This window comes from Bombina bombina, chromosome 4 (assembly GCF_027579735.1).
Source record: "Bombina bombina isolate aBomBom1 chromosome 4, aBomBom1.pri, whole genome shotgun sequence".
Taxonomy (NCBI): Eukaryota; Metazoa; Chordata; class Amphibia; order Anura; family Bombinatoridae; genus Bombina; species Bombina bombina.
In genome coordinates this window covers 702,575,519-702,593,721 of record NC_069502.1, presented here as the reverse complement: position 1 = coordinate 702,593,721, position 18,203 = coordinate 702,575,519, and the positions used below count along the sequence as shown (strand labels likewise).

Below are 18,203 nucleotides of genomic sequence, written 5' to 3'. Positions count from 1 at the left end.
GATTCCCTGCTATTGAGGTATACTTTGTATCGGTTTGGTTATCCGGTTGTGCTTACAAGTATCAAATATACATCCTATACTAAACCTCATTTACTAGCAATAGTGTGGATACTTTTTAATCCACTCACAGTACTGGGTTATATGATATCGATCAGGCCATACTAGTGTCAATTTGAGACACACAGCTGAATCATAGGACCTTAGATACATTGAAATATATTTAACCCATTACTATTATATCGGGTGCAATTCCTGTTTACTATATTTCTATACAACATTGAGTATTATGAGATACTAAACACGTAACCAAAATTTAAGCCTTGGCTGAAAAATCGTTATATGAATATAAATCCTGGTTATTATCATTGTAATACACCATCTAATGATCCATAATTTACTGTGTTAAGTTAGTCTGCACACAATCGATATTCTAAGGAATCTTACAGCATTGGCTTATAAAGGATATCCTTGGGAGTATTATTTGCAGAGACTGCTGTAATACTATTATTTCTGTTCCCCTCGCTATATATTTGACTCTTCAAATTTCATGTAGGAGCTTGAGCTATTTTTTTTTTATTTTTTTTTTTCTATGCAAAGGTATTATTAAGGAAGCAATACGCAAATACATCAAGAAGAAATACATTTCAAATCTGGTGATGAAGATAGACAATATCTCAGGCGAGACAAAATAGAACTTCATTTTATATTAAATTAACAGCGTATGAACTCCACATTCTAACGATATCTTACCTAAGAACAAAATATCAGCCTGTGGAGAGTTAGTATAAGTGTCAGCCACTCTTGGGCCGAGATATATAGGGGGGGGGGGGAGGATATTCAGCGGATAAGCACCGCTATACGCATAGGGAGAGGGGTGGGGGAACGGAGCCATATATATATATGTAAGTAACATAGGGTATCTGGTGTGGGCTTAGTAGTGTCCAATCTTAAGAACCGTATATCATTGAAGCTTAAATATTGTCAATGTAGATTACAGCATATATGGAGCTAAGTGAGAAGGTTAATAAAATCCCCTAGAGTTACATATAGGCTAAGGAGTCGAAGGGGTGCAGGGGGGTTGTTTCAAGTTACAAAATTAATGTGCCTGTATGAGATGGAGCAGATGCTTAATTACCTGAACTAGTAGTTGTTGTCTTGGTCCTGAATATCTAGCTATTGGGATATGCCAAGAGTTATGTGGTGTCGTGAAGTACACAATTTTTCAGCAGTGTATCCCATGATCCAATACCAACTATCTGGACAATCACTGTCACATAGTACAATACCAGGGTTATTTGGGCCTCAGGTCCCCCCATAAACATGAATTGTGTATATAAAGTACAATAACCAACGTTTTAAAGGGTATAAAGGCTAGGAATGTTAATTAATATGTACCCAAAGATGCGTAAGAACGTGTAAGTAGCGGTCAATAAAACTAATAAGGCTGCTAATAATTAAGAGATTAAGCTAGATCCAGTAGTACTCTTTGCATATAAAACTGTAAGCATGAGTAATAGGGTAATGGATTTGTGTATAAACTAGCTAAATAGCCAATCAAGTTGACAATTGGTATCTAAAATATGCAAATGAGCTCATTGTACATATAATCCGCATTAGTGCTATCAGAAGGGTAGCAGACCATATGTTAACTGTTATGTTGGATGGTAGTCTAGAGCCAAAATATTTATTAAATACTTGGGTATAAAGTAAAATAGATGAGAATACTCCTTCAACTCTAAGAATTTGAGTTATCACTGCTCTAATATGAGTATATTCCTATATGTGAATAGCATGACAGAACATCATGAATCTCTAATGTGAAAACATAACTAATATAGGCTAAGGAACCTACCTGGGTATGATACAATTATTATTTTATATAAGTTAAGCCTGTAATTTAGGTGACCCAGTCAAATAAGCAAATGTCTAATACTGAGTTACAGTGGTACCACTGCAGCAAAAAAGTTGCATGCAGCAAGTTAATACAAGCGGCATTGGCTAGGATTAGATTAGTGGGAATCATAGGAGCCACTACTATTCACTAGTTGCAGTGATGAGTCCTGCTATAATAAAACTACTATTTGCGTCTTATCTAATAAACATTATAAACATTACAAACATTAGGGACATGAAACATAGAAAATAGAAGGAGGCCCTGAGAGCTTTACATGAGTAAGCTGGCAAGCTGAAGTCCCTCTTCATAACTTTACAGCATTATAAAGGGTGACAGTGTGAAGTAAACTCCTCACAGCCGGATACAATATACACCTTACCATGTGACTGTATATAAATATAATAATATCACAAGGCCTTTATTATTATCTTGACTTAAAATGCTATTCAATATATTTATAGCCATTAGCAATGGAGGCTAAGTGTAGGGGAGCACATATTGAGATGAGGGGGAAAGCTGGATTGACTGAGGAGAGTGGAGAAAGATTCAACATTCTCATATGTGGTGTAGATACTGTAACTAAAACTTATTAAACATATGAGCATATTACAGAACTGCACTACACATAACTAAACGTGTTGTTATGAACATACCCTAGATAATTAAGCCAAACATTTTGCTGTGTGAAATCACATATGGCCAAATACCACAGGGCTTGTGTACAAGGATATGCCCCCACTAGGGAGTAAGCTGTGAAGTAGAACGTTAATCACATATTTATAGCAAGCAACAGTGACAGTGTAGTTTGAACTACAGAGATATATATGAGAACGGCATAGGTTGTGAATATCCCGGTTCCCTTTCTAAAATGTTCTAATAGATAACAAATAAACAGCCTATCGGCACATAGGGTTTTGAGAGTTATCATATTTTAGCCTATTCCGTGCCATTAGTAAATGGAGTAGCATGCTAAGATTACCACTGGGCTGTGGGGTTGTGATATTCAGCAGTTCTGTAAATAGCATGTAAAGTTTTTTTATTTTTTTTATTTTTTTATTCTGGCTGGTTAGGGAGTGTGGACAGAAGATGTGAAGCGTCTTTCCCTTAGCCTGAGAGAACATAGGGATAAATGTAGAGACTTGGGAGTAAAATAAAAGCAATCTAAAAGTCTCATAAAATGTTGTGTGATCTACTTACAACATAATAATAAAAACCGTTTCATTTGCATGTCTAACTAGTAAAATGACTAACGGTAAACTATTCAGATAACAGGCGTAGAATAAACAGTCGTACTCCACTCTAATATGAGAAACATATAGGCATGAGTATATGAAGTAAGAGACAGGCATCTCAACATTGGATATATAACATAAATAAATTAGCTTTTATGCTTATAGCTAAAAGCTCTCTTTAATTAGTAGCTCGCAGGATTTCAGTGCCAGTTTTGTCAAGACCTGCTACAGATAGAAAAGTCATCCTATACCCATTTTCTCCAAATAATTGCTATAATACTTATGAGGGCGGTTTCCCAGTGACTTAGTGTTGTTACAAGCATGTCTCCACAAGCGGAGGGCGTCATCAGAGATCAAGTCCTGCAGCCAGACCTCACCGTGTGAAGGCAATAACATTCCAGGCCCCGCCGGATCAGCAGGTAGGAAATCTAACCTCAAGCGAGTAGTAATGACCAGATCAGCTATGCAGGTCAGTATGTGGGGTGTCGCTCTCATGAAGACATAAGTGCCGGACTCTGCATCCTTTCCCTCCTCCGGATCTCCGGTGTGAGAAATGCCCGGCTTTAGTATGCTCTCTGGTAAGTTCTCGTCATCAGAGTAAGGATCGGTCTCCTCCGCTAGAGCATGTGCCGCTTTGAAAGGAATGGGGTTATTGGTTACAGATAAGAATTTCGGCTGGGTTACTCCGGTTGCTCCTGGGCTATCGCCGCCATTTTGCGCGCCACATAAGCTGTCAATCTGTTCAAGGAGATGCGCAAATAGCTGGCCAATTTCTGAGTAATGATCTTCTAGCAGCCCACAGACACGATCCTCAAAGTCGTGTAGTGCTGCCTCTGGATCCATTTGGTTAATTTTGAGAATGAGATGTCACACATATGCTATAGTGAGATGCGTCCACACCGCCCGGTGAGCTGTTATAGGCCCTAGATTGAGCCGCCACCAAGATAGGTCCAAAAGTCCACAAGTCCAGTTTTTGCACTCCAAAAAGGTATTAGGTGTACTTATCTTTAGACTCTGCCCAAGTTCAGTCACTAGGCTATTAAAAAGTGAGGTATTTGTCCATTTTTAAGTATTTGTGGCAGAGGAGCTGCAGGGATGCACGTCTGCTCACTTTACCAGTTGGCTCCGCCCCCCTATCTCCAGCTTGAGCTATTTTTAACCAATGTATGTGTGAGTGTTTGTCTGAGTCCTGCTGGACTTCACATTTGTCTCCAATAAAGTTTTTCAGTATGAATGGTAATTTTCTGAGACAATTTTAACTATACAAGTAATTTCCATTGGGTATCTGTGGTTCCATTTACCCTATGACACACAGTGTTGTTCTCTTACACAATTTTACCACAATATTTTGATAATTTACAACAGTGGGTATCCGTCAAGACATTTATCTAGAGAAAGGCAGGCCTTGCCCTTTTTTTGCAGGATTTCTCTTTGTCTTTGCAATCAATGGTACACACACATGTATCTTTCCAGCCTCTCTCTGAAATTATAGGGCTAACATATTGGTATAATTAATTATTTTGCCCTATAATTTTTATTTCCAACCCACTTGCCCTCAGCCCCCCTCTCTCTGTCCTTGGGTTCTAGAGGTCATCGCTCAGGGTTACAGGATAGGTTTTAAATCTCATCCACCCAGGGGCAGATTCCTCTTATCAAACCTGTCTTCAAGACCAAAAACACAAGAAGCTTTTCTAGGGTGCGTCTGGGATCTCGCCTCCCTGGGAGTAATTGTGGTGGTACCTCTAGCAGAGAGAGATCTAAGATACTACTCAAATCTTTTTGTGGTCCCAATGAAGGAGGACATATTTCTTATGATTCTGAACCTAAAGTGCTTAAACAAGTTCCTGTTGGGCCCATCGTTCAAGATGGAGAAGATAAGGTCCATTCTGTCCTTAGTTCAAGAGGGACAGTTCATGACTACGATAGACTTTAAGGATTTTAAGATTTGCGTTTCTGGACCAGCACTTCCAGTTTGTTGCTCTTCCATTTGGTCTAGCTACTGCCCCGAGAGTCTTTACGACTGGTTTAGGCACCGACCTGTCGGCTGGCAGAGGATCATTCAAGAGCTCTTCTTCTTCGATCTCATGAATGGAAGATAAACTTAGAAAAGAGTTCTCTGGTTCCCAGTACCAGGGTGCAATTCATGGATACGATAATAGATTCCATATCCATGAGGATATTTCTTACAGACCAGAGATGTTGCAAAATTACTTCAAATTGTCTTGCCCCACAGACCTCTTTAAAGGGACATAATACTCATATGCTAATGCAGTATAACTGTAAAAAGCTGAGCATCACTATGTTAAAAAGGAGGATATTTTACCTCACAATCTCCTCAGCTCAGCAGAGTAAGTTCTGTGTAAAAAGATATACTCGGCTGCTGCCCAGCTGCAAGTAAAAAAAAAAAAGAAGAAATGAACAGCAGCCAATCAGCATCAACAGTGCTGAGTTCATGAACTCTCTTACTGTGATCTCATGAGATTTTACTTAACTCTCATGTGATTTCATAGTAAACTTCCTTAAACTGAATAGGAAAATTAGATGATTGTGAAAGCTCACTCCCTTAGCTGTCCCGGGACAGACATACTGATTTGCTGCTTAGAAGTCCTTTACTGTCAGCATTTGGTTTTTCACTACACCTTTAACACCAGATCTCCTCCCCAATTTGAATCCTTTTTAAGTTCACATTTTCCCAGGATTCATGGCTTGATTATTCTGTGATAACTAGGTTCAATATAGTTTAATATTATTTCAAGAAATCTTATAGATTATAAATTAAGTAAATGTTTGTATTCTAAATCTCCATAAAACCACTGCTTATATATTATGGTTATGTTAGAATACATTTTTACTAAATGATTTGTATATGAATTCACATCTAAATAACTCTTTAGTTGTGAATAACTCAAAATGAGTTTAGGTAGAAAAATGGATAAACATATGGTAATGAAATATGAAAAGCAATGAAAGATGATTGGTATCAGTCACAGATAATATTATTGGTGGTTCAGAGGAATTATGTGACTTTTCACATAAGGATAACAACTCTGATAATAAGCTTTAGAGTAAATGATAAAAAATCAAATATCTAAGTTGTCAAATTAGCTTGAGTAATAATGATCCAAAAAATAGAAAGTCAGGTTATGAAATTGTACGAAGATGATATAACTACACCAGATGATATAAGTTAGGAAAGTTCAGTAATGCATTACTATTTGTTGTTGTTCCAGCATGCTTAAATAATCGTTGGTGCACATACCTTTCAAAGATAGTTTTGAGTGAGATCGAAAGTCTTACTTGTTACACGGAGATCCCAGCAAGTTTACAAGGAGACAGGAGTGCAGCGTTCAGTGTGACCAGCGAGGTTACCGACTCCGGCGTGCTGCGCAGAAGAACCACTGTGAGCGGTGATGACGTCAGCTGATCAAGGAGCGTCCGTTCAGAGTTAGACTCGGCAAGGAGCTGCAGTTTGTCGGCTGAATGGTTTAAGCTTCCACATAAAGTTATACAAAGCAGAATATGATATTCTGTAAATGCCCTCAAGATATGGGAATAAGTGTGAATGTATCACAAATTTTGAAGTAAGAGTTTAGGTTAGATTTGGCTCAAAATAAAATGGAGATTAGAGAGACTAAGTGATAGTCACCTAACACACTTTAATAATCAAGCAATGAATCCTGGGAAAATGTGAACTTAAATAGGATTCAAATTGGGGAGGAGATCTGGTGTTAAAGGTGTAGTGAAAAACCAAATGCTGACAGATCCCCCCATTCAAGAGCCCCTTCCAGCAGACCGAGATCCCGGTTTAAAGGGAAAGGCAAGATGAAAGTCCTTCAATAAATCGGGTGCATTTAAGTCACGCAACAGAACCCACGAGTTCTCATCATCACCATAATCCTTCCAATGGACTAGGTATTCAAGTCTGCCTCTATGAATTCTGGAATCCAGAATTCCATCAACCTCATAATCCTCAGGATCAGGCAAAGTCAGTGGTGAAGCATCCATAGTAGGAACAGTGGAGCCCAAATAAGGCTTTAAGAGTGATACATGAAATGATGGGTGGATTCTCATTGTAGCAGGTAATTTCAGTCACAGCATTCTCATTTATTGTTTTGAGTATTGGGAATGGACCTATAAATTGGTCAGCCAATTTCTTACTTGGTACTGGCAATTTGATATTTTTCGTGGATAACCAAACCATATCATTTGGTTTATATACAGGAGGTGGAACCCTCTTTTTGTCGTAGTACTTTTTCTGTGTTTCTTTAGCAGTAACTAAATGGTTCTGCAAAGTTTCCATTACCTCTTTCAATGATTCAGTATAATTGGTAACTGATGGTGAATGAGAACAAGTTAGTGTATTTGGATAAGTTCGTGGATGAAAACCATAGGTAGCGAAAAAAGGAGAAACTTTTGTTGATGCATGGACTGAATTATTATAAGCGAATTCAGCGCTTGGTAACCAATCGTACCAGTCATCCTGTTGAGAAGAAATTAAACATCTCAGGTACTGTTCGAGGGTTTGGTTCAGTCGTTCCGTTTGGCCATTAGACTGCGGATGGAACGCGGTTGTGAACCTGAGTGAGATTTGCAATGTTTTACATAGGTATTTCCAAAATTTTGAAGTAAACTGACTTCCACGATCTGTCACAATGGATGCTGGTAAACCATGTAGCCTAACTACATGACTATGAAAGAACTTAGCAGTTGTTGAAGCAGTAGGAGTTCTTTTTAATGGGATAAAATGTGCCATTTTAGTTAAATGGTCTATTACAACCATTATGATGTTATGACCATTGGATATAGGTAAATCCACAATAAAGTCAATTGCTATCATATCCCAAGGTTTTATGGGGATGGGTAAAGGCGATAGGAGACCATAAGGCCTATGATGTTCCTTCTTTTTCTTTGCGCAGGTTTCACAGTTCCTAATATAAGAATATATGTCTGTTTTCATCTGAGGCCACCAGTATTCTCTACTGATAAGTTCAGTAGTTTTTTCAATACCTGGATGACCAGCTAAAGGGGTATCATGATGTTGTTGGATGATCTGTTGTCTCAGGGATTGTGGAACATATATTAGACCATTGTGCATATACATTCCAGATTCGGAATCTGGAGTACAAATAGGTGGAATTTCAGTATCAGAATGTTGTGCCTGAATTATGTCAGATGTTTCTAGTTCTATTGCAGCAATGATTTTAGATGGCGGAATTATATATGTGTTGATTTGAGAGTCTTCTATTGTTTCAAATGATCGGGATAATGCATCAGCTTTTATATTCTTTGTTCCTGGTATATGAGTAAGGGAGAAATTAAAGCGATCCAAGAATAAAGCCCAACGTACCTGTCTTGAAGACAGCGTTTTATTTTTCTTCAGATACTGAAGGTTCTTATGATCTGTGAAAACTTGGAAAGGAATTGTAGTTCCCTCCAAAAGATGTCGCCAATGTTCCATAGCTGATTTCATTGCTAACAATTCCTTATCACCTATTGAGTAATTACTCTCTGCAGGAGTTAATCTATGAGAATAATAGGCGATAGGATGGAGATGTTCTCCTTGTTTTCCAGGTTGTGAGAGTATGGCACCTATTCCTACATTGGAAGCATCCACCTCCAAGGTATAAGGCAATTCAGGATCAGGTAAACTTAACACAGGCGCTGTTGTAAACTTCCCCTTTAAATCTTGGAAAGCTTGCTCAGCGCTGGAATCCCAAATGAATTTTTGTTTACCTGTCAAACGGGTTAAAGGTTGAACAATGGTTGAAAAGTGGTTAATAAACTTTCTGTAAAAGTTTGTGAACCCCAGAAATCTTTGTAAAGATTTCAAACTTGTGGGTCGTTGCCAATTGATTATAGCTGTTACCTTCTCTTGATCCATTTGAATGCCTTGAGGAGATATTATGTATCCCAAAAATTTGATGGTGTCTTTGTGGAACTGACATTTTTCCATTTTAGCGTATAACTGATGATCTCGAAGAGTGGATAGAACCCATCTTACGTGTTTTCTATGATCCTCTAGATTTATGGAATATATAAGAATATCATCTAGATATACTATTACGCACACATCCATAAGTTCTTTAAAGATCTCATTTATGAAAAATTGGAATGTGGCAGGAGCGTTCGTCAGACCAAATGGAATTACATTATATTGGAATAGCCCATATCTGGTTCTGAAAGACGTTTTCCACTCATCTCCGGATCTCATACGTATTAAATTGTATGCTCCCTTAAGGTCTAACTTAGTGAATATGGTAGCTCCACTAAGTCGTTCGATTATCTCCGGGATGAGTGGTAACGGGTATCTATTTTTTATGGTGACAGCGTTGAGGGCACGGTAATCTATAATTGGCCTAAGAGTGCCATCCTTGTTAGTTACAAAAAAGATAGCTGAGGCAACAGGAGATGAGGATGGTGAAATAAAACCTTTTTTAAGGTTTTCGTCCAAGTATTCTCTAACCTGTTTCAATTCTTTTTGTGAAAGAGGAAATATTTTTCCTGATGGTATTTCTACCCCTGGTTTGGTGTCAATGGGACAATCAAAATGCCTATGAGGGGGGAGAGAATCAGCATTTTTTAAATTAAACACATCATTGAACTCATGGTATTCATTAGGTAAACTTGAGGCTATGTGTCTAATATTAACATATGGATAACATGTCTTTAAGCAGTATTGTGATTTGAAAGTGATTACATTTTTGGTCCAATCTATTGAAGGGTTATGTTTTTGTAACCATGGTAACCCAAGTATTATGGGATGAATAGAACTGGGGATAATGTCATATGTTAAAAACTCTTTGTGACCATCTGGTGTGATGGTTAATAATGGAATGGTGTGATGAGTGATAGGTCCCTTTAAGATCTGAGTACCATCTATTACCCTTACAAATACAGGAGATGATTTCTGTGATAACTAGGTTCAATATAGTTTAATATTATTTCAAGAAATCTTATAGATTATAAATTAAGTAAATGTTTGTATTCTAAATCTCCATAAAACCACTGCTTAGATATTATGGTTATGTTTGAATACATTTTTACTAAATGATTTGTATATGAATTCACATCTAAATAACTCTTTAGTTGTGAATAACTCAAAATGAGTTTAGGTAGAAAAATGGATAAATTAAACATATGGTAATGAAATATGAAAAGCAATGAAAGATGATTGGTATCAGTCACAGATAATATTATTGGTGGTTCAGAGGAATTATGTGACTTTTCACATAAGGATAACAACTCTGATAATAAGCTTTAGAGTAAATGATAAAAATCAAATATCTAAGTTGTCAAATTAGCTTGAGTAATAATGATCCAAAAAATAGAAAGTCAGGTTATGAAATTGTACGAAGATGATATAACTACACCAGATGATATAAGTTAGGAAAGTTCAGTAATGCATTACTATTTGTTGTTGTTCCAGCATGCTTAAATAATCGTTGGTGAACATACCTTTCAAAGATAGTTTTGAGTGAGATCGAAAGTCTTACTTGTTACACGGAGATCCCAGCAAGTTTACAAGGAGACAGGAGTGCAGCGTTCAGTGTGACCAGCGAGGTTACCGACTCCGGCGTGCTGCGCAGAAGAACCACTGTGAGCGGTGATGACGTCAGCTGATCAAGGAGCGTCCGTTCAGAGTTAGACTCGGCAAGGAGCTGCAGTTTGTCGGCTGAATGGTTTAAGCTTCCACATAAAGTTATACAAAGCAGAATATGATATTCTGTAAATGCCCTCAAGATATGGGAATAAGTGTGAATGTATCACAAATTTTGAAGTAAGAGTTTAGGTTAGATTTGGCTCAAAATAAAATGGAGATTAGAGAGACTAAGTGATAGTCACCTAACACACTTTAATAATCAAGCAATGAATCCTGGGAAAATGTGAACTTAAATAGGATTCAAATTGGGGAGGAGATCTGGTGTTAAAGGTGTAGTGAAAAACCAAATGCTGACATTTACAATAGGATGTGGCTACTGAGGAACTTTTGAAGTAAAATATCTTTCTTTTTTACATAGAGATGTTCAGGTGATATTTTCTAGTCAGCTTTTTACAGCTATGCTGCATAGCTTTCAAGTGTTTCAACATTTGGGTATCATAGCCCTTTAAGGCCCTCTATGACCCAGTGTATGGAGGTAATTGGGCTCATGGTGTCCATCATAGATATCATCCCATTCGCCAGATTTAATATCAGACCTCTTCAGCTTTGCATGCTGAGGCAGTGGAATGGCGACCACTCAGGTCTGCCACAGATTTCTCTGAACAACCGGTCGAGAGAATCGCTCTCTTGGTGGCTCTTTCCAGATTGCCTGTCCCAAGGCATCATCCTTGAGACCATCCTGGGAGATTGTGACTACGGACGCAAGTCTATCAGGATGGGGAGCTGTTTGGGGTTCCTCTCGATCAACATTTTGGAACTTCAAGCGATCTTCAATGCTCTGAAGGCTTGGCCTCTTTTGGGTTCATCTCAGTTTATCAGATTTCAATCAGACAACATAACCTCGGTGGCTTACATCAACTATCAGGGGGGAATGAGAAGTTCCCTAGCAATGAGGGAAGTGTCTCAGATTCTAGAATGGGTGGAGACCCACAACTGCTCACTGTCAGCGATCCACATTCCGGGCGTGGACAACTGGGAGGCATATTTCCTCAGCAGACAATCCGTTAATCTGGGGGAATGGTCCGAGGTGTTTGCGGAAATTTGCAACAGATGGGGGACGCCGGAGATAGATCTCTTGGCGTCCCGGCTCAATTCCAAGCTACCCAGATACGGGTTGCGGTCCAGGGATCCTCAGGTGGAGCTAATAGATGCATTAGCAGTACCTTGGAGGTTCAGTCTGGTTTACATCTTTCCACCTTTACTACTTCACCCTCAGGTAGTGGTCCGCATCAAGCAGGAGCAAGCTTCAGCAATACTAATTGCTCCATCATGGCCACGAAGGATGTGGTTCACGGACCTGGTGGGGATGTTGTCATCTCCTCCATGGAGATTACCTTTTCGCAGGGATCTGCTGGTATAGGGTCCTTTTGTTTATCAGAATCTAGATTCTCTGAGGCTGACTGCGTGAAGATTGAACGCTTAGTCCTAGCCAAGAGAGGTTTTTCTTAGAGAGTGATTGATACTCTCATTCAAGCTAGAAAGCCGGTCACCCGTCGGTGTGGAGGACCTACTTATACTGGTGTAAAGAGCGTGAATTCCCCTGGCATTAGGTCAAGGTGTCCAGGATTCATTCCTTTTTCAAGAGGGTTTGGAGAAGGGACTTGCCGCTAGTTCCTTAAAGAGACAGATTTCGGCTCTATCAGTGTTATTACACAAGAGGCTCGCTGAGCTTCCCGATATTCAGTCTTTTATTCAGGCTCTGTCTAGAATCAGTCCTGTGTTTTGGAATTCCACTCCTCCTTGGAGTTTAAATCTGGTTCTCAAGGTTTTGCAGAGGGCTCCGTTTGAGCCTATGCCTTCAGTTGACATTAAATTACTGTCTTGGAAGGTTCTTTTTCTACTGGCTATTGCTTCGGGATGTCGAGTCTCTGAGATGGTGGCCTTGCAATGTGAGTCTCCTTACCTAGTTTTTCATGCTGATGAGGCTGTTCTTCGTACTGGGTTGTGTTTTCTCCCTAAGGTTGTGTCTGATCGCAACATCAATCAGTAGTTTGTTTGACTAACTAAGACTGATTATATGTAACACCCCCCCGCTACCCTACAGATAAGAAGTCACTTCTGAGATAGCAGGTTCCATATTCCCCTCTTCCCTTACTCCTCCCACCCCCCTTTTTTCCTTCTTCTTTTTTTTTTAAAACCAGAAAGTAAACAGGATGCACATAAGGTCCAAATTAATTTATGTATTCCAATGTTCAAAATTATATAAGTGGTTCCTGTAAAGATCTTGGATACTCAGGTTATTGTATCAATTAAACTTTTCCGTTGTTATTGACATGACGGAATACTTATTTGTTTCAGTTGCCTTTTACGGCATCTATACTATTTTGTATTATATACTGGTGAAGTTTTGATGTGGTACTGTCTGCTGATTACAATAGATTAATGTAAATCTGTTTAATCATTCCAAAGTGTCGAAAATGTATTTTGAGGTACCAGTAAAAGGGTATATTTTTACTTTTCTTTTATTTGTGTTTATCCATTTTAAAAAGGAGACTGTATAGTTTAATTTTTTTTCTCCTTTCTATTTATCTTGGTGTGTTCAATATACAAAACACCAAAAATGTGTACATATTGTATTATCTACAGTTAAATGCTATCTAATTTTTAGAACATTATAAAGGATACTATATCAGCATAGACCATAATACTATTGTTACCTATTTAATTGTGGGTATTATTTCTTTTTCCATTTTGCACACTGTATATTACGACACTATGCCCTGCCCTTGTGACTTGTATGATTTGTACCCAAAGTTGGTTTAAAAAAAAAAAATCAGGAGATTGTGGTTCCTTTCTGGTGTCCTTATTCTTTTTTCTTCGAAGGAACAGTTACTTCATAATTTGGATGTGGTTCGGGCTCTGAAATTCTATCTTCAGACTACGAAGGACAGACTTCGGCATTGTTTGTGGTCTATTCTGGGAAGCGTTAAGGGCAGAAGGCTTCTTCCACTTCCCTATCCTTTTAGTTGAGAAGCATTATTATGGCTCACTCAACTAGAGCTGTGGTTTCTTCTTGGGCCTTCAAGAATGAGGCCTCTATGGAGCAGATTTGTAGGGCGGCTACCTGGTCCTCCTTATATACTTTTTCAAAGTTTTACAAATTTTACCTTTTTGCTTCGGCTGAAGCAGCTTTTGGGAGAAAGGTTTTGCAGGCTGTGGTGCCCTCAGAATAGGGTCCCCCTCTCTTTTACCCTCCCGTTTCATTCAGTGTCCTCTAAAGCTTGGGTATATGTTTCCCACAAGTAAGGAATGAAGCCGTGGACTCTCCTCAAATTAAGATAGAAAACATAAATTATGTTTACCTGATAATTTCATTTCCATCTGTATGAGGAGAGTCCACGGCCCCCGCACGTTTTTCTCCGTTGGTGCGGACCTAAATATTTTGTTTGTTCTTCTGGCACCATTTATACCCTGATATTTCTCCTACTGTTCCTTGTTCCCTCGGCAGAATGACTGGGGGATGAGGGGAGTGGGGGAGGTATTTAAGCCTTTGACTGGGGTGTCTTTTCCTCCTCCTGATGGCCATGTTCTGTATTTCCCACAAGTAAGGAATGAAGCCGTGGACTCTCCTCATACAGATGGAAGTGAAATGATCAGGTAAGCATAATTCATGTTTTTTTGTCCATTGTTCCAAGTAATCCTGTAAAAGCTAAGACTTTTCTTCAATCTGTCTCAGACCTGGAAGATATGGTTGTGGATTTATTTTTTCAGTGAAAAAATCCCTCCCTTTATGTTATTACCCATGGACTGCCACAACAAAATCCAATTGCACACTGACCGCAGTCCACTCTTTCAAATACTTCGGTATGTTGTTAGATCCTAATCTATCTTTTGGCCCCCACATAGAAAAACTTGCATATAAACTTTATCCAAAACTAGGCGCCCTGTACAGAAACAAATCCTGCCTCAGCCCTACAGTAAAGGAAAAGATTTTACAGCAAATGCTGATGCCTGTCATGGATTACGGGGACGTAGTATATGCACCTGCACCACAAACTCACCTTAATAAACTTAATACATTGTATAACTCGTTCTGCCGCTTTGTGCTACAATGTAACTACAGGACCCACCATTGTGAAATGCAAAAATAACTAAACTGGCTGTCGCTGGAATCCTGACACACCCTTTCCTGCCTTGTGTTTAAGAGCCTTTCTGGGAAGCTCCCACCTTACCTGAGCAGAATGCTCTGACCTGCTATTCCCACCTCCTATAACCTCTGATCCAGTACCAGCACATTATTTAGCTTGCCTCCATACAAAAAGAAAGCAGCTCGATCCTCCTTTTCCTACAGAGCACCACCGTTATGGAATGACCTCCCGCACACTTTAAAACCTTCCCCAAGCCTAATATCCTTTAAGAGATCCCTCTCTACATATCTCAAAACAGAATGCACCTGTCATGGTTGATTATATATTTCCTACCTGTTCTATGTTAAATGTTTGCATATATTGTGTATTAATATTGTTTTTGTATTTTATTGTACCCTATTGTATCAATGAAATGTTTTGTGGATCCAGGACATACTTGAAAACGAGAGAAATCTCAATGTATCCTTCCTGGTAAAATATTTTATAAATAAATTAGTTCCCATTAGTAATGGATCATGTACTCTCACCACCTTTATGAAAGAAAACATAATTTATGCTTACCTGATAAATTAATTTCTTTTATGGTGGTGAGCGTCCATAAGACCTCTCCCTTTGTTTTTTTTCCTTAGGTTTGATTTATTTTTTTAACACTGCTCCTTTTATGGCTCTTATTCCCTTGCTTGGCTATATGTTAGACTAAGGTGTGTGTAAGGTGAAAATGGGGTTTTATAGAGCTCTTGGGATTTGGCAATCTTTGCCTCCTCCTAGTGGTAGAGAAGAGTATTTACCATGAGTATTGGATCGTGGACTCTCACCACCATGAAAGAAGTAAATTTATCAGATAAGCATAAATTATGTTTTTTAACAATGGGGCACATTGTTGCGAACAATAATACCATCTGGTACTGCTGCCATATAGTGCTCAGGATATATGCTGATCTAGGTATGCTCTTCAATAAAGGATACCAATAGAACAAAATAAGTTTTGTAATAGATGTAGTTTTTTTTTTTAAATTGCACGCTCCTCTCGGAATATTTTTTTTTAATTGCATGCTCTGTCTGAATAATGAAACTTTAATTGTGAATTTAGATGCAGCCAAATGAAGTGACTTTTCGGTAAGAAAAATGATAATGAAAGCAGTGCTACAGTGTTTTATTTAATGCTTTTAAAGTCTGGTTAGAAAATACAGGTTTATATATAACAGGATTCAGGAAATATGCAATAATTTAAATGTTCTATGCTACTTACTTTGCATCTCATGTATGATACTTAGGTTATCCGGTTGTCTATTTTTTTCCCCTAGAATTTGCTTGTGACTGGTGCAGTTGATTGCAGTTTGAAAGGCTGGGACTTGAGATCTGTACGGCAGCCTGTCTTTGATCTTCACGGTCATACATATGCAATCAGGCGAGTTAAAGTAAGTATTCTGGGTAATAGTATATCACAGAGTGAACACTAATGCCGCTTTACCTTTATTTTGTGTAATGTTGTTTGTTCATTCTGTGACAGCAGTGTATTTCCTTTAATCAATGTATTGGACTAGTATTTTATATCATCTCTGATGTTGAAAAAAAACAGAGTTAAAGGAACATGAAACCCAAATTTTTTCTTCCTTGATTCAGATAGAGAATACAATTTTAAAACATTTTAATTTACGTATATTTTCTAATTTGCTTCATTCTTTAGGTATCCTTTTTTGAATAAATAGCAATGCACATGAGTGATCCAATCACACGAGGCATATATCTACAGCCACCAATCAGCAGCTACTGAGCCTATTTAGATATGCTTTTCAACAGAGGATATCAAGAGAATGAAGTTACTAAATGGGTTACTAAAACACTGAGATTGTGAATTATATATCTAAAGTGGCTTTATAACTTAAAATATATAGTTACATACTTCTTTTCCATAATACTATTATTCATACAACTCTTATTAAACAATATAAATGTAATTTTAAACCAGATTTAACCAGATTTTCTATTTATCAACTACTTTTTTTAAGTGTTTGATGAAAACATATTTGTCAAAAATGTATACTACAAACATAAAATAGCCAGTGGAAAGCGATCATTCCAATAGTTATGGCAAAACCAAGCTTTGTTGTATTTTGCAGCTTTCAGATGTGTTTCTTTTAAAGGGACAGTTGACGCAAAAATGTTTATTGTTTAAAAAGATAGATAATCCCTTTATTACCCATTCCCCAGTTTTGCACAGTAAACATGGTTATATTAATATACTTTTTACCTCTGTAATTACCTTGTATCTAAGCCTCTTCTGACAGCCCCCTGATCACATCTATTGACTTGCATTTAAGCCAATTAGTGCTGTGTTAGAATCCACCGGCGTCAGCGCAATGTTAGATATATGGCTCACATGAACTAGCTTCCCCTGATGTGAAAAGTTAATACAAAATATGTGATCAAGGGACTGTCTTTATTGACTTAGAATCAGACAGAAATTTAGAGGCTTAAAGGTTATAAAGTATATTAATATAACCATGTTTTTGTGCAAAGCTGGTAGTAAAGGCATTGTATAGCTTTTTAAACAATACATTTTTTGGATTGACTGTCCCTTTAAATCCACAGATAATACTTCATACACTCAGTGGGTAAGCTTGCACTGGTGGTGCTATTCATTTTGGCTGATAGCCATTAAAGTGGCAGCACAGAAAGCTAACACCAGCCAGTAGTTTACCAAGCTGTCTTATTTTTGTTTTGTGCTCTTCACGTTTCGATAGTGGAATGTTGTATTTGTTTCTCCCAACAAACAATGATGTAAAACCCACACAATTCAATAAAATCATACGCATATGTTGACTCTAAATGCCTAAAGGGTTAATAACCTATAAAAAAAGTTTAAAGACATACAGTCATTCATTTTCTTGTTTGTGCTGTAAACGGACTCCTAAAATTGTGTTTGTTAGACTTCCACCTAGAGAGCCTGGAGTTACTCCATTATACTTAAAAGGACAGTAAAGTCAAAATTAGACTGTCATCATTTAGATAGCGAATACAATTTTAAACAATTTTTTCCAATTTACTTCTGTAATCTAATTTTCTCAGGAGCAGCCATGTAATTCTGGGAGCTAGCTGCTGATTAATGGCTGCACATATATACCTCTTGCTATTGGCTCTCTTAATATGTTCAGCAAACCCCATAATGCATTGTTGGTCCTTTAACAAAGGGGTAGCACGAAAATGAAGCAAATTTGATAATGGAGACAAATTGGAAAGTTGTTTAAAATTGTATGCTTTATCTAAATTCTGAAAGAAAAATTGGGGTTTCATGTCCCTTTAAAGGGACATTATACACTAGATTTTTC

The 18,203-nt window shown here is 37.9% G+C and overlaps 1 protein-coding gene across 1 annotated transcript in view; it reads left to right on the top strand.

The window, feature by feature from the left end:
* The window catches only part of PEX7 (peroxisomal biogenesis factor 7), a 778,079-nt gene that overhangs the window by 481,314 nt on the left and 278,562 nt on the right, over positions 1-18,203 (top strand). Inside the window, exon 7 of the mRNA XM_053710885.1 lies at positions 16,179-16,292. Within this exon, the coding sequence (XP_053566860.1) occupies positions 16,179-16,292 (114 nt within the window). The remainder of the gene's footprint in view (positions 1-16,178; positions 16,293-18,203) is intronic.